Source organism: Esox lucius, chromosome 10, assembly GCF_011004845.1.
Source record: "Esox lucius isolate fEsoLuc1 chromosome 10, fEsoLuc1.pri, whole genome shotgun sequence".
NCBI lineage: Eukaryota > Metazoa > Chordata > Actinopteri > Esociformes > Esocidae > Esox > Esox lucius.
The window spans coordinates 9,283,696-9,306,728 of record NC_047578.1 but is presented as its reverse complement, the minus strand read 5'-3'; the positions used below and the strand labels follow the sequence as shown (position 1 = coordinate 9,306,728).

Sequence of the window (23,033 nt, the reverse complement as noted above, 5' to 3'; positions counted from 1 at the left end):
GCTCTGGTGTGGGCATCAGGCAGTCAGCGAGTCAACCCTTCCGGACAGAGAGAGCGCGCTGCGCGTTCATATATCCCAAGTAAAGCGCTCAGCTCAGCTGTCTCCCAGCAATCCGCGATTCACCATCCCGTTCTGTCTGGTGGGCCTGGAACTTTATACCTCCCTGTGCTGTTCACACCTTTCTCCTCACGCCCGCGGGAATAACGGGCGACCCATCGTGTTCTTAGGTGAGCCAGTTCGTGTGTGTTTGCGACTTTATTTGGGTTTGTCGGAATGCAAGTTTCAACTTCACTGAAACAGTAGTGTGTGAATGTTTTTTAGTTAAAAGGTCAGTGTGGAGCATTGTAAAGTATAGGACAATGCTTGTGTATGTTGACTACTTTCCCCCTATTTCTCTGCTGAGGATGACAAAGGTATTGATATACGCTGTTGTGGGCGCAGAATGAAATTGGCATCGGTCTCTCGATCTCGTAAATGTGAAACGTTAGTCATATCCTTCACTAGCCTATGGGCTATTCATGGTTTCGCTATCAACTTCTCACGGGGGTTGGCAAGAGACAAAACCACGGGCACTTTTCTTGCACTTGTATTCAACAATTCCTCTGTCTTTTACCACATTTAACCACATTTTCTGAAACCCTGACTATTTTGTTACTGCTGCTTGTTGAGTAACTTTTTATAAAAGGAAGTTTGGCCAGTGGCGCGTGAAATGCTGCGACAAATGCGTCAGTGCATATGTGCACAGAACGACCTCAGCAAAACTTCCCCTCTTTCACACTGATACTGTCAAGTCAGTTATTTTGAAATGAAATTACAGCGCAATAACGGAACCCTAGATTGGATGAAGTCCTAGTCTATTCCTAGGCAGTGGATGCCGCGACCATTAGGCAATGTTGGCAGCCGCCTATGACCCCAGGAGGCCTTGGGCCCATTGAAAATTCAAACTGAAATAAACTGTCAAAAATATAATAATACATAGGTTTTTATATAAATATTTTGTTTTAAGATCTGATCGTGTTACTCAAAATTATACTCAAATCAAATCATGCCTTCCAATACCTTATTTATGTTTGAGACAGAACCCCCCTCTCTTAGTCAAATGGTTTGTCCTATGTGGTTTCTCACTGCAGGTTAGGTAGCATACTCAGTCAGCCTGAGCCTGCTACACTACACAAGAGATGGACAGCAACATTTAGAAAATAGGATATTCTCGTATGTGAGTGGGGCTGAAAAAAGAAGAAAGGAGGAAAATAGCCTGAGTGTCCATAACAGTAGTAGCTTAGCGACTGCGGCTATTACTGAATATGATTGTTTAAAAGTCACATAAGAAAGCTCTTTCCCTGACCTGGACCATCACGAACCACCAGCCAGAGGTTAAGAAGACATTGATTCATTTCCATCAGGTCATTCTTCTAACATCACACATTTTGATTTTAATGATACCACTGTTGATTATGATGGTTATGGCGACAGTGCTACTGATCACAAATGAGCAATGTTGGTGTTTACCTTCACCTGGCTCCCCAAGAAACCTCTGACTGTGTAGTGACACAGAAGATAAGGTCTGATCCAGGTATATGTGGCCCTCCCAGCAAACAGACAAGGGAATGTGCAGCAGAGTGAGAAAAGGAAGGTGGGCCTATATGAAAGCACTTGATTGATCATGATTAAGAAACTGTACACTTGAACAAAGTGTCTAAGTGCTTTATGCTACATTGTAGTCATAGCTTATAAGGCAGTAGCTTATAAGGCAGTTCAGACAATTATTTTTAAAGCAATTGATTTACTCTACTGAAAGGGGCAGCAATGCAAGTGTCTTTGGAAGTGGCAGTTCCATTCAACAATAAAGAAGGTATGTTCAAAATGTTGCCGGTGTGGCTTTGATAAGGACAAGGTAAAAAAATAGATGTTGGGCCCCCAACCAGTCTCTGCCTAGGGCCCCCAACCAGTCTCTGCCTAGGGCCCTGAAATCACAAACACCGGCACTGTTCCTAGCTATAGGCTTACTTGCTAAATTACTTCAGGCAAGATCCACATAGTGTACACTGCTGTATAATATTAGGGCTCTAAACAAAACGAGTTAAGTGCTCAATAAGGAGAATAGGCTGTCATTTAGAGAGAGCACAGTGACACTCTTCAAAGTGGAAACAGGGGATTCCACTTTCATAACTGGTTCCCTCAGGTTAGTTAGTAGGCTACAGTTTATCCCTCGTGTTATTTGGTAGTTTAGAGATAATCTCTCTCGTTAGTTGGTAGACAATTCAGATAAGCCTTATTTTGAGTAGGCTATGCATTAGTTGGTAGGCTAGAGAGGTCTCCAGTTAAGGCCGGTGTAAACAATAGTTTTTGGCTTGCAGACCCGTTTTTCGAGATCACAGAAAAGCTGTCGCTTTTCCGCGAGCGGGTCGGAGACACAATCTGAGGGTTAACGATTGAGGCATCCCCAGACAACCACGTTATCCGAACGGGGGTTGATTTTATTGGTACCATCCATTAACATGTGAGAACACTGGTGCCTTCTTCTGTTGTACTGACGGATCGCCCGAGAAGATGGCCAGCGAGATGACGATGGTGTGGTGTCACCCAGACGGTGTACATATTATGTAGACTGGAGCTGCTGCGAAGATGGCAACCTACTACTCAAGTACGCGTTTGCATGACAGCTCTGCACGACAAGCGTGAATGTCTGACTAAAACGTCCGATGGCTGCTTTGAGACACGCTCATTATAGGAACCATACCTATACCCTATAATCAGATCATAGGGCTGTTGTTTTTTTCGTGCGAAACCCGTCCCCGTCTCCCATCTGCGGCGCTCTTTACTGTGTGTGAGCAACACCACACTGGCAAGAAAGAAAAAAAATACAGGAAAGGCTGTCGTTGAGCATGTGGAGCACAGTGGTGTCAAGCTTTTGGAAGCTGTGTAGCGTACACAGCATTAGTTGGTAGGCTGGAGGTTTGCCCTCCTTAGTAGGCTACTCATATCATGTTTTCTGGCCTTCTGCATATGCCAAGTGCTGCGAGCGAGTGGGTAGAAAAATGAAAACATAAAACAACACTGCTACCCGCAGAGGAGCATGTGTGGTCAGTGTATGACAGGCACATGTTGCAGCAAAATATGTATTAGCCTGCCATAGCACGAGGGGTCACTTAGTAACTATGTCTCTATACATAAGTAACACTTGCTAGTGCCGTTGCTATCGTGATTACAGTATTGCTACAACTGTTGGATGTCGTAAGCCTTATGGTAATAATAAGTTTCATGAGGAAGATTGTGGCTGTCATGCAGATTATGGTGTTGATAGAAGTGATTACTGGTGTAAGTAGATGTTAGTGATTGTAATGATAGTAGGGGTAATGTTAATGTAAGTATAAGTGTAAGTTATATTACTGGTTATAATGAGAGTATTGATAATGGTAATATATGTATTAGTGTAAGTAATATTAGTGGTTGTAATGATAGTAGGGGTAATGTAAGTATAAGTGTAAGTAATATTACTGGTTATAATGAGAGTATTGATAATGGTAATGTAGGTATTAGTGTAAGTAATATTAGTGGTTGTAATGATAGTAAGGGTAATGTTAATGTAAGTATTAGTGTAAGTAATATTACTGGTTATAATGAGAGTAGTGATAATGGTAATGTAAGTATTAGTGTAAGTACAGTAATATTAATGGTTATAATGATAGTAGTGGTAATGGTAATGTAAGTATTAGTGTAAGTAATATTACTGGTTATAATGAGAGTAGTGATAATGGTAATGTAAGTATTAGTGTAAGTACAGTAATATTAATGGTTATAATGATAGTATTGATAATGGTAATGTAGGTATTAGTGTAAGTAATATTAGTGGTTGTAATGATAGTAAGGGTAATGTTAATGTAAGTATTAGTGTAAGTAATATTACTGGTTATAATGAGAGTAGTGATAATGGTAATGTAAGTATTAGTGTAAGTACAGTAATATTAATGGTTATAATGATAGTAGTGGTAATGGTAATGTAAGTATTAGTGTAAGTAATATTACTGGTTATAATGAGAGTAGTGATAATGGTAATAGTAGTCTTAGTGTAAGTAATCTTAGTGGTTAATAGATATTAATAGGTATTGGTATTAGTGGTTATAATGTTATTAGTTGTATTGATAATTGTAGCAATAACTAGGGTTTTGGTTTATTTAGCACTGGTGGTAGGATTCATTTTAGTAGTTATAATAGTAGTTTGTGTTCAGCCAATATATTATTATTGTATTCCTATTCACTGTTATAATTTTGTTGTTGTTTCAAATTTTATGTTATTATTGTTATTATTTTATTTGACAAATTTTTACTTTTAATGAAATAAATATTGAAATGAGAGTGTGATGTGATTTCATAGATTCCAATAAGTCAGCCATCTGACCAGGGACCAGTTCTTAAAAATCATGCCACTTAACATGATGCGGTGCTGATATATTATTTGTGCAGCAGACACTTGGTGACAATGCCAAATATACATTGGACACTGGTATCACTTTTCATTCTTCAGTAATACTTTAGAGAAGAACAATTATTAACATTTATTTTATCTAGCTGACTTCAACAAATGAGCTACAAATCTAGCCGCTTATGTACTATAATCCGTCTTTTCAGCCAATGTTTGTTAGCTAAGTTATGGAGCAATGTTGCACATAATGTGATTTAAATATATATTTTGTTAAATAAAATAACTTGAGGGTTTTGAATTCTAATCGGTGTTCAAATATCCAAGAATAATTTGTGTTTCTGAGTCCGGTCTCCATCACTTCCTGTTCCTCTACGAGGTCACTTCCTGCCTTTTTGCCCCTGGGCCTTGTGGAAGGAAGTGGGTGTGGCTGAACTCCTGGTCTGTGAATTCAGCTTGCCTACAAAAAACAGCTGAGCTACCACTGAGGATGAATCCACAACCTTATTCCAACCTTATATCAGTGTTAACCCAACCTTATTCCAACATCAACCTTAACCACACTCTGGACATCCTGACTCTCAGTCTTTAACTTTCCAAAATTCTTTTTCCATTAGTTTGTCTGACCAACATTGAAAACCTCCACGCTGCTTTTCCTTTCCTCCCCGATTCTCTCTGGAAGAGGATGTGATTTCACCACGTGGAAACAGGAAGCCCATGTGCCAGAGACACCTGACTTTCCAGAACCTTTCCATTCCTCCTCCCCCACCCCACCACCCCCATCTCCCTCTCCCCCACCCACGTCTCACTGTAACTCTCACTACCCTTCTTTCAGTCTTTGTGTCCTTCTCTCTTCCCTGTATGTCCCCAGTAGTGTCTTTCTTTCACTACAGTCAAGGTTTTGCTTCTAAAAGGAATTGTAGGTCTCAGTGACAGCTCACTTCCCAGTGTCCTATCACTCTGATGCACTCACGCACTGCATCCTGTGGTGTTTCCTGGTTACTGGGGGGGGGGGGGGGGGGGCTATATACTGTATACTCACCAACATGTCCTGTGTGTGTGTGTTTGTGTGTGCTAATTCCCCACTGGGAGTAGTTTATCTCTAGTAGATGGGGCAGGAAAGGGTGTGTTTCTATGTTTGGATGTTTGTGAGTGTGATGAATGAGGGTGGTGTGTTCGTATCTGTGTGTATCTGGCTTGAGTTTTGCATCCTGAATATGTGTTGAAAAAGTTCCCTCGTTACGTCCAAAAAATGTGTGCCAAAGGCAAAATGTATGCGAAGGACATAGCATATGATTCACATCATGTTCATACTCATCAAACCATTCGGAGCCATCTGTGGCCCAACAATGAATCCTCTTTCAAAGTCACTTGGATCATTTCCGCTTGCCGTCTTGATCCAGAATCAAGGTCAACTAATCCAGTTCAGAATTGATCTAAATACCACAGAACATGATAATAATTACTTAAGTGTAACAAGCAGTACACCTGCATGGAAGCCTCTGCATTCATTATGATCCTCCACTCATCTATTCAGGTTTTTCCATTCATTTCTCACCTGTCAGTAGGTGTGATTAGCCTGAGTGGGATTTGAACCAACAACCTTATTCTAGGGAGAAGGGCTGTCTCTAGATCATGTGTCCAACCCTCCTCCTTGTGAAATTATGGATGTGCAGACCTTTGGGGGGCAGTGAGAAGAGAGATAGAGTCTGAGAGACAGAGTGACAGAGACAGAGAAAGTACCAAAACCAAAAATATCTTGAGGTACGGATGGAATATTAAACAAAATTATAAATACACAGACCACAGATGACTGCAATACATTTATGTAAGCTATTTATCTGAAATCCAGAATCAAGGAAAACAAATTATAAATGGTGGCCAATTTGACCCAGACAGATATTATGGTGGCGTTTGTGTCAACAGCCACTTGTGCATGAGATTTACTGGCCTTTCTCTGTGAAGAAACACAATATCTAGAGCAAGTCCTAAATTTCAAACATCACAAAAAGTTGGCATTAAGGCATTTCCTTTAATTTTAAGTGTTGTGGATAAAACAAAATATGATGAAGAATGTACAATAATATGAAATTTGCAACCAAAATTGGAGATACATTATATATTTTTAAAGGGCATAGAATAAAACAGGAACAACTTGAGTTTATGGAGATTGAAATTCTAAAAATAACGTGCTAAATACATGCCTGCCTTCGGCGGGACCAGCCCTCCCATTAGGCAAGATTAGGCAGCCACCTAGGACGGCACTGAATATGAGGCGGCCTTTTGACAGCTGGCTGCATCCCTCCAGCGTGGCAATTGGCTGACGCCCTCGGGCGCCCCTGTTCAGCAGCCGTCGACGGCACCCCAGCCGCCAGCCCTTAGCGTTGCTGTAGTTCCCGCTCTCATCCCATTCGCGCTTCTCCCGTAGTTCAATCCCACTATCCTTGGTAGCTAGAGGCCACTCTATGGGCGGAGACTAAATAAATAAATGCTGAAACTGAAACTTTTTTACGGGGATATTCTATGGGAATATTAAAATATACGTTAAATATGTTATATAATAGTGCTGTTTTTATTGTATTTGTAACAGTTATGGGATTGTGCCATGTAGGAAAACAGGCAGCATATTATTAATAAGAAATTCTAAGTATTAGCAACATTGGAACTCTGATGCAGGGGTTAAAGTTAAATTCTCTTTTGCCTGGTAAGGGACCTCCCATATGTGCGTGCACCAACATTTTCGGTTGGCATAATCATAGAATTACGTATATAATTGGAGAATATATCTTTCTATTCCAAAAAATAAGTGGTACGCCTACCTGACACAATTCTGCTATCCATAGATGTCAGTATAGCCAAGTACTCCAATACTTTCTGTTGCACTGATTAAATACCTCTGTTCCTGGGGAAGGGCTTGGTGTGTTTGATTAAAACCAGGGCTCGAATTGAGTGAGGATATCAAATTCCCTCTGTTAAAGAAAAGGGCAAAAGGTATATCTAACACGCTTTAAAATGCCCTCAAAAGGCTTGACTCCGATGCATACAGGATATATAGACTTTTCTCTGATATTCCGAAGTTGAGCTGCTGTCTATAATATTCGAGGAGGTAATATTATATTATTAATGGGGATATTCTGTCCCTTATAATTTGAGCGTTTCTCTTTCTGAAAACACAAGATGTTTGTTTAAACCTCCTTTAGGGACAGACGGCTGTTGTTGGGTTATACAGAAGTTGAAGCGTACATTTTCCTGTGTTAGTAGAGTCTCTGTCGGGGTGGCAAGGTAAGTTTTGTAAGTGCCATGGTTGATGTTGGTTGTGAAACCTACACGGATTACATATGCTGCAATTATTTTCAAACAGTGTTGCAAACAAGAAAAATTAGAAATGTCTGTGTGAGTATGTGTGGGTTGGTGGGTGGGGGTATCGGGGGCGGCATTTTTTGTCCCGCCTAGGGCGGCAGAACATCCTGGGCCGGCCCTGGCACAGGAATAAAAGAGAAAAACAACATCCTAGAACACAGACACTTGGGCCTATTTACATTATGCAACATTTTCCAAGAAGTATCGAAGAAGACTCAGGACGCTTGGCCAATTCGTTGTGTAAACATACAGCTTGAGACGCCGCCTTCTGAGATAGCGCGCCACATTTTTGATTGAACACCTAGAGGTTTGCAAGTGTAAAGACAACAGTGTCAACGTTTTGTGCTGTTTGCACGCATATTGCTTGTTTTTCCCTCAGTCCCACGACCCTGCATTACACCGCGAACATACTAGTTGAAATTCTAATGCTGCGGAAATTATTATTGGAACTATGATAGGTCTATTTTCACTCGTAATGCAAATAGGCCTCTATACTCCTTTCACACAGAGAATATGGGATTGTTTTTCGGTATTGTTTCAGGATTGAAATCAGCAACTTTTTATATGGTCGTCATATACCGAATAAAGTTCACTGCAATGTTGGTATCATGGGCAATCTACACATACAGTTTTGCTCAAAAGTTTGCATACCCTTGGCGAATTGGTAATATATGTACCATCTTTAAAGAAAAAATGAGTGACCAGGCAAAACACATTTCTTTTATTTCTTATGGGATTCATATTCAACTGTAGGTCATAACAGACTGGCACAATCATAAAACAAAACATGGCAACAAATAAAAAAATTAAATGAGCCCTGTTTAAAAGTCTGCATACCCCTAGTTCTTAATACTGTGTATTGTCCCCTTTAGCATCAATGACAGCATGCAGTCTTTTGTAATAGTTGTGTATGAGGCCCCAAATTCTTGCAGGTGGCATAGCTGCCCATTTGTCCTGGCAAAATGCCTTCAGGTCATGCAAAGTCTTGAGTCTTCTTGCATGAACCGCACGTTTGAGATCTCCCCAGAGTGGCTCGATGATATTAAGGTCTGGAGACTGTGATGGCCACTCCAGAATGTTCATCTTTTTCTGCTGTAACCACTGGAGGGCCAACTTAGCCTTGTGCTTAGGGTCATTGTCGTGCTGGAATGTCCAAGAGCATCCCATTCCCAGCTTTCGTGCAGAAGAAGGCAAATTGCCTGCCAGTATTTTCTGATATCATGCTACATAATCTTGCCATCAATTTTCACAAGATTCCCGTGCCTTTAGCTCTCACCCCCCAAAAACATCAATGAGCCATTACCATGCTTCACAGTGGGGATGGTATTCTGTTCACTATAGGCCTTGTTGACCCCTCTCCAAACATAGCGATTATGTTTATAAACCTTGCTAGAAAATATGTTATGTTTATAAACTTTGTTATGCAGGTATTTTGACAGTTCGTTTCTGCTCCCCATGGCTCAGTATCTAGCCTGCTCAGTGCATCCATGTGAGAGCTAAAAAACTCATTGACTATTTATACACAGACACTAATTATAATTTAAAATGCCACAGGGGTGGGAAATTAACCTTTAATTGCCATTTTAACCTGTGTGTTTCACCTTGTGTGTCTGTAACAAGGCCAAAGATTCAAGGGTATGTAAACTTTTGATCAGGGCCATTTAGGTGATTTCTGTTATCATTGTGATTTAAAAAGGAGCCAAACAACTGTGTGATAATAAATGGCTTCATATGATCACAATCCTTAAATCATTTTTATTTATTTTTTCCATGATCAGTCATATTTCCCAAAAACAATCCCAAATGTTCCCAATTTCTGCCAGGCTATGCAAACTTATGAGCACAACTGTGTATTGTGGTAGATGGGATTTCAGACGGGAGAAGTCGGAATGACATGAAAAGACGTGTAAAATGGGCAACCACCTTCACCATTTAATTAATAGCAGTGTCAAGCTGGTGGCATTTCAGTCTCTGTGTGAAAGGGCTACAGTATAAGAGACAAAGCCAGGAGGGTTTAGCTATGTCATTAACATACCTATCAACCTATGGCTCTGACGTTTTATTTTATTAACGTTTATGTTAAACCGTGTTTTCATTAGCAAATCCACTTGCTGCCCAGATAAATGCTGGCCAGAGACTTTTGCATCCTTTTTACAAGGTGCCGGGTCTGTGAGCAAAAAGCCTGTGTGCCGAGACGGGTTTTCACAGGCTGATCTGGTTACCCAGAGAAGACAGGCGGTAGTTACGCAACACTCAGTGAGAGCGTTTCATTATCTTCTACCCAGCATGACATATGCAGTAGAAATATTCTTCCTCAAAATACAAATTTCAAAGTAAAAAGTAGAAAATCCCCTAAAGCATAATTAGCTTAAAAATATCCTCCCTGGCACACCATAGGGGCGGTCAGTTTACCAACCAACCAGTGTATTTAACTGTCCAAATTCATTTCGTACTGTATTTTCCTATCAGTTGTTTTAAATAACATTATAGCAACATTATTTTACCTGTTATTACCTGTCATCATAAACTTTACATGTGCCTTTCTATTTGCAATGAAATCTTTATTTAGCATTGTTGCGTGTCATCGGCATACATTATTGCCCTTATTTTTGAGTAGCCTATGCCTATTTAGTCTTGGTGGAGTAGGCATTATGTTGAGTGGTCTAACCGGGTCCAACTCTGGTGTGTCCTGTTCATATGGCAAACGTTTAGAACTTGAAAATTAGCAAATCGAACGCTAACATTTCCCACGGAGGAAGATGTGGCCTAGACAGGCCTAATAATAGGCTACTGTAATACTTGTTTCATAGTTTGGTAACAGATGTCTCTCTGAATTCATGAAATTACGGTTTCACAGTTGTGCAATGTTCTTATGATGGAATTATTATGGAGTTGACAAACGTAATTTGTTCACTCCACGATCCGTTGTCACAGGCTAGACTAGCCTGCTTCCTCCCGGTTCGGAAGGGTTAGATAGACAATTGATCACATTGAAGACGGAGTCATTTTTATTTATACTTTTTTTCAAAAGAGTTTGCACCGGCGGCAGAGTTCTGATCCAATTGTTGGTATTTTGACCGTTCAGCTATTGTGCCAATAATAGAAAATAGTTAGAATTTGTCTCGTTGTGTAAACGCAGGCAGATCCGATATATTTCGCATTTCGGTATTTTTTTTAAAATTAAAACGATTCTGGTAATTGCCCATCTAGCCTAACATGATAGACACAATTTTTTTAGCTTTTAAAACACGAAAATCTTAAAAGAAACGCATTGACGAAGGATACATGCAATTTTGTGTTTATTAAGGGAAGATAAGGGGGGGGGGGGTCTCTGTTTTGTAGAGAGCAAAGGGGAACTCAAGCAGCGGTTGAATTTAGTCAAGCCTAATCCGGATTTACTTTATCTTTGACAATGCTTCTAAAAACTGTATCTAACATTCACACAGAAAGGGCATACAGAATTGAAATGTTTTGTTAAAACATTTCAATGGCTATCGAGTCAACACTCACGAATACAAATTGCACACACATAACCTAAACCCTTAACTCAGTTGTAAAGTTTACCTTTAACCTGGGACCGAATATCTTTTAAATGGAGAACATGGAAAAATGGGTTTGTCTTGTTTATTTGTCTTGGACATTTTGGCCCCATTAATAATAAAACTGTGCACAATCTCACAAGTTCACAATATTCACCCGGTCCTGTACCAGAGTGATGTATCCAGTCTTTGTTAAATCTTTCTCTCCGTCATGGCTGTGGGCTAGTCGCTAGTCAGTCTGCTCTGGGTGTCTTGCTGACCAATGTTCACTTTGATATTTTTTGGCCACTGATCAAATTTCTGGTCTTGTGAGAAATACGTACAATTTCTGGCACACATTTCACAAGCAGCACTGAAGCTGTACTTCCCCCTTCAAATTGCAGTTTTAAGGCTGACTTGGAGCATTATGTAGAACTATCAGAGAGCTATTCCAACAAAACTAACTGAACTAGTCACATTATATTTTCTTACAGATCTAGTGTTCAATTTCTATGATGTAGCCAACAGTGGCCTAGGTGTAGCAGGCCTACATTTAATATTTTTCATTTCTGTTTTCTCAGCAATTTCATGATATCCAGTTTGTAATTAAGGTGCTGTTTGGTTTCAGTGGCCTCAGGAAAGTTGATGTCAAGATATGCATTCTCCAAAGCACATCAAGTACCATTCTTAGTCTTGTCACACTGCTTGCTCAACTAGTTCATATTGCAATTTGTATGGGAATCCTTGTAGGAATGAGTTCTTTGACCTTCTGCCTCAAATGAGTTTACTGGCACCCAACCATCACAATAACTTTGTTTCAGTCTGTACAACTGTGTGTTAAAGAAGTCACTCTACATTGCATTGTAATGGGTTGTATGACACTAGAAACCACTTCCTGGTAGAAAATGAAGCAGGGCTGTCATGCGTTTGTTTTGCTTTGGGAGAATAATACTTTTTTGTTGGATTATCTTTTTCTCAAGTTTACATGAATCATTTGGCCGGTGTTTTACTTTGACTTTTTCTTTGTTCTGTTTAAATGCCGATAAACTCTTCTTTTCATGACAAGCACAAAAAATGCTCAAACGGCAGTACACTTCATGCAAATGTTCTAAAATGCGTCTAGTGACAAAACACCTGCCTCAAAGCACACCGGACGTGTAAGAGGTTTTATATGACAGGAATATCCCTTAGACCTTCAGAAAGAAGAGGTTATCTTAAGATACCATGGTTTGCGAACTGTGACAGAAAAGAAGGCTGGTAATTGCCTGTGATTGAATGTATTGCACTACTACCTTTTCTCAGTCTCCTCCAGTTTAAAATTTTAGGAGGAGATGAGGTCCTGGTCCCCACCTGGTCATACTTCTGACCTAGTCTAAAATCAAATAGACTCTGGATTTAGCCCAGAGAAATGTATTTATTATTCCATTTAGACTCTTAATATCTCACCCGGCACAGCCAGAAGAGGACCGGTCACCCCTCTGAGCCTGGGTCCTCTCTAGGTTTCTTCCTAAAATTCGACCTTCTTAGGGAGTTTTTCCTAGCCACTGAAATTCAACACTACTGTTGTTTGCTCCTTGGGGTTTAAGGCCAGGTGTCTCTGTAAAGCACTTTGTGACAACTGCTGTTGTAAAAAGGGTTTTATAAATAGATTTGATTGATATTTAAAAAAATCATGACTTTCGATTGCGTATTTTGGCTAGGTTACTTTGAAATCAGGTAGACATGCCTCAGCCAACCATTTTAATCTGAATGAACTGCACATGGTGAAACAACAAGCTGTCAGACAACAAGGTTAATTACCCTACAATATATTTGTCATAAATCATGACTGGCTATTTGGCAAGTAATGTCATGTGAAATTCTTATTATTTAGTAATATATATATATATATATATATATATATATATATATATATATACACACATATATTTATATATATAGCCATTGCAAATATTTGATGATATCTATTCACATTTTTCACACTGAGGGAATGACATTTTGCTACAATGTAAAGTAGTGAGTGTATAGCTTGTATAACAGTGTAAATTTGCTGTCCCCTCAAAATAACACAACACACAGCCATTAGTGTCTAAACCCCCGGCAACAGTACACCCCCTAAGTGAAAATGTCAAAATTAGGCACAATTAGCCATTTTCCCTCCCCAGTGTCATGTGACTCGTTAGTGTTACAAGGTCTCAGGTGTGAATGGGGAGAAGGTGTGTTAAATCTGGGGTTATCGCTCTCACACTCCCTCATACTGGTCACTGGTAGTTCAACATGGCACCTCATGGCAAAGAACTCTCTGAGGATCTGAAAAAAAGAATTGTTGCTCTACATAAAGATGGCCTAGGCTATAAGAAGATTGCCAAGGCCCTGAGCTGCAGCACGGTGGCCAAGACCATACAGCGGTTTAACAGGACAGGTTCCACTCAGACACTCAGGCCTCGCCTTGGTCGACCAAAATAGTTGAATGCACGTGCTCAGCGTCATATCCAGAGGTTGTCTTTGGGAAATAAACATTTGAGTGCTGCCAGCATTGCTGCAGAGGTTGAAGGGTGGGGGGTCAGCCTGTCAGTGCTCAGACCATATGCCGCACACTGACTGTCGTCCCAGAAGGAAGCCTCTTCTAAAGATGATGCACAAGAAAGCCCGCAAACAGTTTCCTGAAGACAAGCAGACTAAGGACATGGATTACCGGAACCATGTCCTGTGGTCTGATGAGACCAAGATAAACGTATTTGGTTCAGATGGTATCAAGCGTGTGTGGCGGGAACCAGGTGAGGAGTACAAAGACAAGTGTGTCTTGCCTACAGTCAAGCATGGTGGTGGGAGTGTCATGGTCTGGGACTGCATGAGTGCTGCCGGCACTGGGGAGCTACAGTTTATTGAGGGAACCATAAATGCCAACATGTACTGTGACATACTGAAGCAGAGCATGATCCCCTCCCTTCAGAGACTGGGCCGCAGGGCAGTATTCCAACATGATAATGACCCCAAACACACCTCCAAGACGACCACTGCCTTGCTAAAGAAGCTGAGGGTAAATGTGATGGACTGGCCAAGAATGTCTCCAGACCTAAACCCTATTGAGCATCTGTGGGGCATCACAGTTCTGTAACAGAACTCAAGCTCTGTTGTGCACGTGTCTGTGTATTTGTGTGTCTCCGTTTGTTTGTGTGTCTCTTTGTGTGTCTGTTTGTCTTTGTGTCTGTTTTTGTGTATGTGTGTCTGTGTGTTTGTGTGTCTGTGTGTGTCTCTCTCTCTCTCTCTCTCTCTCTCTCTCTCTCTCTCTCTCTCTCTTGATTTCATAAACAACTTGCCTTCGTAGAGTTGAGTGTCCCAGGAACCCAACAATAGGGAAGGAGCTGTTCATGAATGTGAGTTCACTAGGTGAGAAGAGCAGGGAGAAAGAGGGAGAAAAGGGGTTGAATAGAGCGAGGGTGATGAGTGCGAGTGAGAGAGTGGCAGAGTGACTAGCACAAATCCACTGAAAGTGGAGGGTGAGAGAGAGAGAGAGAGAAGGCAACACAGAGACAGGATGAAAGGGCGCGGGTGAGAGAGAAAAGGGGGAGTTGATGAAGGGAGAGAATCTGGTCAACAGGAACTCATGGAGAACAATGACCAGAGAGACGCCCTGCACACTAAACCCCCCCCCCACCCCATCCCCCCCCCCCGCCCGCCTCCAACCCCCTTGCCTCTGTGTGTGTGTTTTATTTTGCCTTTGGAATGTAGGAAGTGTGAGAAAGCAAGTGGTGTGAACTGGTGAGTGTGATGGATGGGAAGAGTAGTGAGCACATTCAAATGGTTGAGCTAATGAAGAGACCATGGTGGTCAATAGGGTGATAGTGTTGTTATTTCTACCACCTCTGGTCGCTATGTTATGCATGTTGCTAATTGTAACCGTAGCACCTTATCGAAAACTCACCTTTAGCAAAGGGAAGGCATTTCTCTTTTCTCTCAGTAGTAGTAGAACGACAGCAGTGTGTGTGTGTGTGTGTGTGAGGGGGGGGGGGGCTGTGGGACTGCAGCTGGTGAGCAAGATTGTGTGTGTGTGTGTACTGAGTGGACTGTGTCCTGAGTTTTCAGGAAAAGGGGGAGCCATCACAGGGGTGGACAGGAAACGGTAACAGGGCTGACTTCCTGTGGCTCTCCCGATTGCCAAATAGATAATGGGTGTGTGAGTGTGTATTGACTGCATGTCTGTGTGTTTGGAGCTTTTGTGAAATGTTTTTGTAAACTAAATAGATTGGGATTGTGTCCCTCACTCTCTTTTTTTTTTAATTGTTTGGAGAATGTTTTTTTTGTTTTGTTTGTTTTACAGTATCGGGCTGTTATTATGAGATGAATCAGAAATCTGAGATTTTTTCTGAATCCATTCTCTCCTGGGTTGTACTGTTGGGCTCTGAGGTCTGTGTTACCAGCACCCTGAGGTCTTCCTAAGTCTCACATCAGTTACCTGCATTCATGGAGGTTCCAGTAAATGGATGATACTTTGTAGAACGTCTAGTTTCATTGGGACGCAGGATAAATATGAATCCTGTGTTTGTGTCTGGGGACTGGATTGAACGACCTGTATTCAAGCACTGTTACTGGACAGAGTACATTCCCACTGTATCCTCCTGTCTTCCCGAACTTTACTGTGACTCTACCTGTCAGCACAATTTTACTGAGCGATTACAAGTACCACTGGTACTAATGAACATCTCCGCTCATTTCAGTTTCACTGAGCCATTTTTAGCCGATCAGCAGACCACAGACACACACGCACACACACCAACATTGTGGTGGAGAAAATATACTATATGGTTACAGTCTCTTCTGAAAGGGAAATAGCAAGTATCTCGCTTTGACTCCCTGCCAGTCTGTTTCTCACACTTTCTTTTGCTCTCTTACTCTGGCTGTCTCTCTATCTGTCTCTCTCTAGTGGTGATGGTGATTGACAGATGATTTGACAGAGGAAGACAAGATGTGAGAAACCCTTTTTTTATACCCTCCATATTGCATATTTCTTCCATTGGTCTGTTTCTCAATTCTTTCTCTCTCTCTCTCCATCTCTTTGGCCCGTCTCTCTCTTTTCCTCTCAGTATCTCTCTTTCTTCCCTCTAGCTCTCTCCTTCCCCTCCCCCCATTTCTTTCTACCTTTCTCATTCTACCATATTATGTCTATTCCTGCACTTCTCAAGAAAAATAAAAATAAAAACAAATGTCCCCCCTTCCGTTTTTCTCTGCAGCGATAGTCTCTGTGGTTATTATGGGCTGTGTCCACTGTAAACAGAAGAAGGCAGCAGCCAAGGCGTCTGTTGCCGAGGTATCTGACCCGTCACCTAGCAACGGCCCTGACGGAGGCGTGTCAAATGTATTTGCCACACCCCGTTATCACCCTGACCCCACGATACCAGACTTCAACAAGCCGTTTGGTTCCGCCTGTTTCCCCACTACCAACTCACAACCCCGCGCTGGGGTTATTACAGGTAGGGTGCGGGAGTGTCTGCCTGGGAGTTTGTAGGGCTGTCGGTGTGTCTGTCTGGGGTCTTTAATAGTCTGGACTACCTATGCTTAGTGACCACTAGTTGTGTGCGCGTGCAGGTGGAGGTGTAACTCTCTTCATAGCGCTGTACGACTATGACGCCCGTACCGAAGATGACCTGACCTTCCAGAAGGGGGAGAAATTCCACATCATCAACAACACGTGAGATTCACGATGCACACCCACAGAGCTTTGGACCGGTGGCCCGCTGCCGTCCGATGTGACGACTGTCTGTGTCTCCTCAGAGAGGGGGACTGGTGGGAAGCTCGCTCCCTGGACACCGGGAACTCCGGATACATCCCCAGTAACTATGTGGCTCCTGTGGACTCGATACAGGCTGAGGAGTGAGCACACACACACACACACACACACACATACATACATACACACACATACACGCACCCATACACACACACACACACATACATACATACATACACACACATACACGCACCCATACACACACACACACACATACACACACATGCACACATATGCACATACACACACATACATGCACACCTACACACATACACCCATATACACATGCATACACACACATACGCACACACACACACACACATATGTACACACCTACACACATACATACACACACACATACATACATACACACACACAAATATACGCACACACACACACACAAACGTACACATACAGACACAGACATACACACGCATTCACTCATTACCGTCATCATCTACACAACACCTCCTCACTCCAACAAACATCAGGGTGGCTGGTTGTCATGGTGATGCACTGCATTACATTTATTGCTTGTCTCTCGATAAGTATATCAGCCACACATGCACTATATGTGTGTGTGTGTGTGTGTATCTGTGTGTCGTTGTGGATGTATGGGTGTGTATGTGCAATTGTGTGTTCACGTGTATGTGTTCTTGAGTGTGTAATTGTGTTTGCTTGTGTTACTGTGTGATTGTACGTGTTTATGCGGGCATGTGTGTGTGTGTGTGTGTGTGCGCGTGCATGTGTGCGTTTGTGTGTGTGTTGCCAGGTGGTATTTTGGGAAGATGGGGAGGAAGGACGCAGAGAGACAGCTTCTTGGACAAGGGAACCCCAGAGGAACATTCCTCATCAGAGAGAGTGAGACGACCAAGGGTACGCACACACACACACACACACACACACACGCACACACACACACACACACGCACACACACACACACACACGCGCACACACACACACACACACACACTCACACGCAACTGGAACACACAACCACAGTGTTTGTGATTAAATGCATAGAATGTATATGAATGTGTTTAATCCTAAGATTGATAACACAGATATCATGTTTTTTACTTTGTTTGTCTCTTCTCTCTCGCTCTCTCTCTCTCTCTCTGTCTGCTTTTCTCCCCCCATCCCTCTAGGTGCATACTCTCTGTCTATTCGTGACTGGGATGATGATAAAGGTGACCACGTGAAGCATTATAAGATCAGGAAACTGGACAGTGGAGGATATTACATCACAACACGCACCCAGTTTGACACTGTGCAACAACTGGTGGAGCACTACACAGGTGAGACACACACACACAAACAGAGGTATGTGCTGATAGATAACTTTCAGGGTGGGGGTGTAAGGCCCCCCACAGGGCTAAAGGAGTCGCCATTCTATCCATGTCCGAGCCTGTTGTATTAAAACCACATACCTGGTTTCCTCTCTTCCTCCTGTGTATTTCTGCCCTCTGGTGGCTCAGTGTTGTATAGCAGCTACTCTGCACTGCGCTGTGTGGACTTAGCCTTGTGTGTGTCTAAGTTTCTGCTGCGTATCTGTAAGATGGGAGGACGCTGGTGATCCAAGTAAAGCATTCCTGTCTGTTTGCTGTTGTATGTTTTATATGTATTTGTTGCTTTTGTGCCTCAGCAATTTATCTCCCCCTCTCTTCTGTCTCCTTCCCTTTGTCTCTCTTTTTCTATACCACTTTCTGCTCTCTCGGTCTGCCTATCAATATGTCTCTCTCTGTCTCTCTTTCTGTCTGTTTCTCTCCTTCTCTCTCTGTCTGTCTCTCTATCTTTCTGTCTCTCTGTTACTCCATCTGTCTGTCTGTCTGTCTCTGCCTCTCTGCATGTCTCTGTCTTTACGTCTGTCTCCCTTGGTTTGTGTCTCTGTCTTTGGCTCTGTTTCTTTCTTTGTCTTTCCTCCACCCACTCTTCACCCCCTCAGAGCGAGCGGCAGGTCTGTGCTGTAGGTTGATTGGCAGCTGTAGACGTGGCATGCCGAAACTAGCCGACCTGTCTGTGAAGACCAAGGATGTGTGGGAGATTCCCAGGGAGTCTCTACAGCTGATTAAGAAGCTGGGCAATGGGCAGTTTGGAGAAGTCTGGATGGGTAGGAACTAGTTTTGTCTTTGCATGCTTCTTCATCTCATTTCATCTCCCTTCTCCCTCCCTCCATCCATCCCTCCCTTCCTTCTCCCTCCATCCCTCCCTCTCTTCTCCCTCCTCTCCCATTCCTTCTTCGTCCATTCCTCCCTCTCCCACCTCTCCCCTCTCTCCCTTCCACCCGTCCATTCTCCCTCCCCCTCTCCAGGCAGTAACGACGGGCTGTGTTGCTACCTGACCACGCCCTGTCCCAATAACACCCCCCTCACCTTGGGGCTGGGGCGGGATGCCTGGGAGATTTCCCGGGAAGCGCTGGCCCTGAACAGGAAGTTGGGCCAGGGCTGCTTCGGAGACGTGTGGATGGGTGAGCCTGATAATCAGTTGATCCATGTGCCAATCAGTCAGTCAGCCTTTATACCGTGGGCAGGGATGACATTCATCCACTGTTACCATATATTTCCATTGGCCCTGTGGAGTCTTTCCTGGTGTGGTTCGGTCTCAGTATAGTATATGCAGTATAGGAAGGTGAGTGGTTGTCAGTGTGCTAGCTAACAGCACTGACAAGGCAGCTACATATCAGCATCCAACATTGATGTTGGTTGCTTAGTAACGTTTTTAACCAGCCCGAATTCTAATGGACCAGTTGTGAAATGTGAGGATTCCATTGAAGCCTGCTTGAATTTGGCCCAAATTTAAAGTGCCAATAGAAACAGGGCTTTATAGACTAGCACTGCTCCAAACTTTCTCCCAGAAGTTATTGTCCGAGTGTCTGTGATGCTTCCCATTCCTCTTGCTCATGTAGGTTTGTGTTTTGCTGTATTTTCCCTCATCCAGCGCTTTCCTCTGTGTTTATTCTGTAAAGAAATTGGTGCACAAAGATGCAGTTTCTTACCTTCTGTAATGGTGCATGTGTACATTTTACTTCTGAATGGGACACTCTGTATAATAAAGACATATTTACATTTAAAAGTTTACGATATTGAACTTTACAATAAAGACATAAAATTTACATTTGAATAGAATTCCTTTATAATAAAGACATAACCTTTACTGTTGAATAGAATGCCCTTTATAATAAAGCCATAATAAAATGTGTATATTGGTACCGCTACTCTTTCAGCAGATACTTTCTCATCTCTCTTTACAGCTCTCTCTCTAGTCCCTATCCAAGACAGAATAAAATGCCAAAAAAGAACCCAAACATTTACAAAACATTTTTTCAAGAGGTGAACTGACAGACCCAACCAACCCCCCAAATATAATCCCTACACTGCAATTACTATTTGAGCCAGGACTAGCAGCCATTGTAAGTGAACCTCTGAGTTTGGTTCCAAACCACTTAGAGGTTCTACTGTAATGGATTATTTGTTTATGTCCACAATGCAACAAGCTGTACAAGTTGCTTGCATTGTGTAATAGTTAACTATTATCTGTCTTCTGGCCCGTTAAGAGTTCAGGCCCAAGAGCTTCAGCCCCAATAAGCTTCTTCTACAGGTCCAGTAAGCCCCTTCGACAACACCCCAATAAGCCCCTTCTACGAGTCCAGTAAGCCCCTTCTACAGCCCCAAAAAGCCCCTTCCACAGGCCCAGTATGCCTCTTCTACAGTCCCAGTAAGCCCCTGCTACAGCCAGTATATACACCTGCTTCAGTCCCAGTAAGCCTTTGCTGCAGCCACATTAATTCTACAGCACCAGTAAGCCCCGTTTTCGGCACAGTTTCAGTCACTGAATTAAACCAGGTTGGTCAGAGCTCCGGTCCAAGTCAGTTATGTTACTGTGTGGTAGTGTTTTGCATTACATCCAGAGTGGTTCTGTTTGTCCAGGGGGTAACCAACTCCATTACTGGACCAGTTTTATATTATTCTGCCCCCCCACTGTTATTCCCCCCCTGCAACCTCCAAGCATTACCCCATTTTCCAGCTTCATATCTGTACTGTAAAACTGTGTATGCTATATACCTCTGTCTCCTGTACGTTTGAAAGAAAAAATGTTTGACATTCAATTTAATACATTGAAGACCCAACTCAATGTCAGGATTCCACTGAATTTTCATGTCCTAAAATAACAGCCAATAATTAATGTATTTTGTAAATTTCGAAGGGTGCTTGGTATCTTACTTTTATAAGGCTTCGACAGTTATAAGAACTGTATTTCTCACATTGAATAAATGTTACGATTGTTGCTACGTGTGTGCGTGTGCATTGCGTGTGTCTTGTGTGTGTGTGTGTGTGGGTCCGTTATCAGGTATGTGGAACGGCACCACCAAGGTAGCGGTGAAGACACTGAAGCCAGGCACCATGTCCCCAGAGGCCTTCCTGGAAGAGGCTCAAATCATGAAGAGGCTGAGGCATGACAAACTAGTGCAGCTGTATGCTGTGGTGTCTGAAGAGCCCATCTACATCATCACTGAGTTCATGAGCCAAGGTAACCCCTGGATTACGAAGGACCAGGAACGGACACGCAAGAAAGGAAGCACACGCACACACACACACACACACACACACACACACACACACAAAATGCTTTGGCTCATTTATTTCAGAAATGTATTTAACTGTGTATTGCAGGAAGCTTATTGGATTTCCTGAAGGATGGGGAAGGTGGGAGTCTGAAATTGCCTCAACTGGTGGACATGGCTGCACAGGTTACAACACACACACACACACTCTCCGGGTTGTCCAGCACAGTCGGACACATAGACACGTGTGTTGGGAGTCGGGTTCTCCACTGACCATTCCTTCTGTGTGTGTGTGTGTGTGTGTAGATAGCGGCTGGCATGGCGTACATAGAGCGTATGAACTACATCCACCGCGATCTTCGAGCCGCCAACATTCTGGTCGGTGATAATCTGGTGTGCAAGATCGCTGACTTTGGTCTGGCCAGACTCATAGAGGACAACGAGTACACTGCCAGGCAAGGTAGGAGGGGATTCTGGGTACAGCCGTTGCCCTGAAACAGGCTTTACGAATACATTTGCCTCGTTCGTTTTTTGATTCAGCGATCCATCGTTTTGACAGGAGCCAAGTTCCCCATTAAGTGGACTGCTCCCGAAGCAGCTCTGTATGGACGCTTCACCATCAAGTCCGACGTGTGGAGCTTCGGCATCCTGCTCACTGAGCTCATCACAAAAGGCCGTGTACCATACCCAGGTAGGGGGGGCGTGTCCAACTTTACCTCCCTGCTTGTCCCCCCCCGCCCGCCGCCCTCTATCTTTCAATGTGTCTCTGTATACCCACCCAGAATGGAGTCCAGTGTCACTTCACCTCTGTCTCTCTCACCACCGCCCCCCCCCCCTCCCCCCCGCCACCTTCTCCCCTCCCCCTTCCTAGGTATGAACAACCGTGAAGTTCTGGAGCAGGTGGAGAGGGGATACAGGATGCCGTGCGCTCCAGGCTGCCCCGCCTCCCTCCATGAGCTGATGGTGCAGTGCTGGAGGAGAGAGGCTGACGAGAGGCACACCTTTGAATACCTGCAGGGCTTCCTGGAGGATTACTTCACTGCTACCGAGCCGCAGTACCAGCCTGGGGAGAACCTGTGACCACGCACACGCCCTACTGTTACTGTCAGCTTATCTGCTCTTCATGTATGTTATATATTGTCAGGCCAGAGCAATCAAACCCAGAGTTACCCCTCTCCTTCCAGTCTGTGCTCAGCTGGCCAGACCCAGCAGAGGACAGTATAATGAGGCCGTGGCTAAATAGCGTTAATGTCTTACAGCGACAACAGGGCTCCGTCCTCCACATGGAAGGTTCCGGTTTGGGTCGGGGGGGGGGGGGGGGGTTAGGGGTTTATGTCTGAAATCTTCAGTCGGTGTGAGATGATGATGAGGACAACTTCACTGTA

The 23,033-nt window shown here is 43.1% G+C and overlaps 1 protein-coding gene across 2 annotated transcripts; it reads left to right on the top strand.

Annotated features, from left to right (window-relative positions):
- The first annotated feature begins 68 nt into the window (after positions 1-68).
- yrk (Yes-related kinase) lies at positions 69-22,976 on the top strand. Of its 2 annotated transcripts, none has more exons than XM_029122931.2 (13): positions 69-227; positions 16,223-16,266; positions 16,530-16,769; positions 16,885-16,987; positions 17,071-17,169; positions 17,859-17,962; positions 18,236-18,385; positions 19,399-19,554; positions 21,435-21,614; positions 21,758-21,834; positions 21,955-22,108; positions 22,208-22,339; positions 22,520-22,976. In XM_029122931.2, the coding sequence occupies exons 3-13, from the start codon at positions 16,550-16,552 to the stop codon at positions 22,726-22,728; spliced, it is 1,584 nt and encodes a 527-aa protein (XP_028978764.1). In that variant the 5' UTR covers positions 69-227; positions 16,223-16,266; positions 16,530-16,549; the 3' UTR covers positions 22,729-22,976. The 2 variants fall into 2 exon arrangements, with proteins under 2 accessions (XP_028978764.1, XP_019905720.2); XM_020050161.3 differs by lacking the exon at positions 19,399-19,554 and adding an exon at positions 19,033-19,197.
- Positions 22,977-23,033: the final 57 nt, after the last annotated feature.

Coding starts and splice junctions, on each gene's coding strand:
- yrk (XM_020050161.3), top strand. CDS start 16,550: ATGGGCTGTGTCCACTGTAAACAGAAGAAGGCAGCAGCCAAGGCGTCT. Junction 18,386..19,032: donor ACTGGTGGAGCACTACACAG/GTGAGACACACA, acceptor TCACCCCCTCAG/AGCGAGCGGCAGGTCTGTGC. Junction 21,835..21,954: donor TGGTGGACATGGCTGCACAG/GTTACAACACAC, acceptor GTGTGTGTGTAG/ATAGCGGCTGGCATGGCGTA.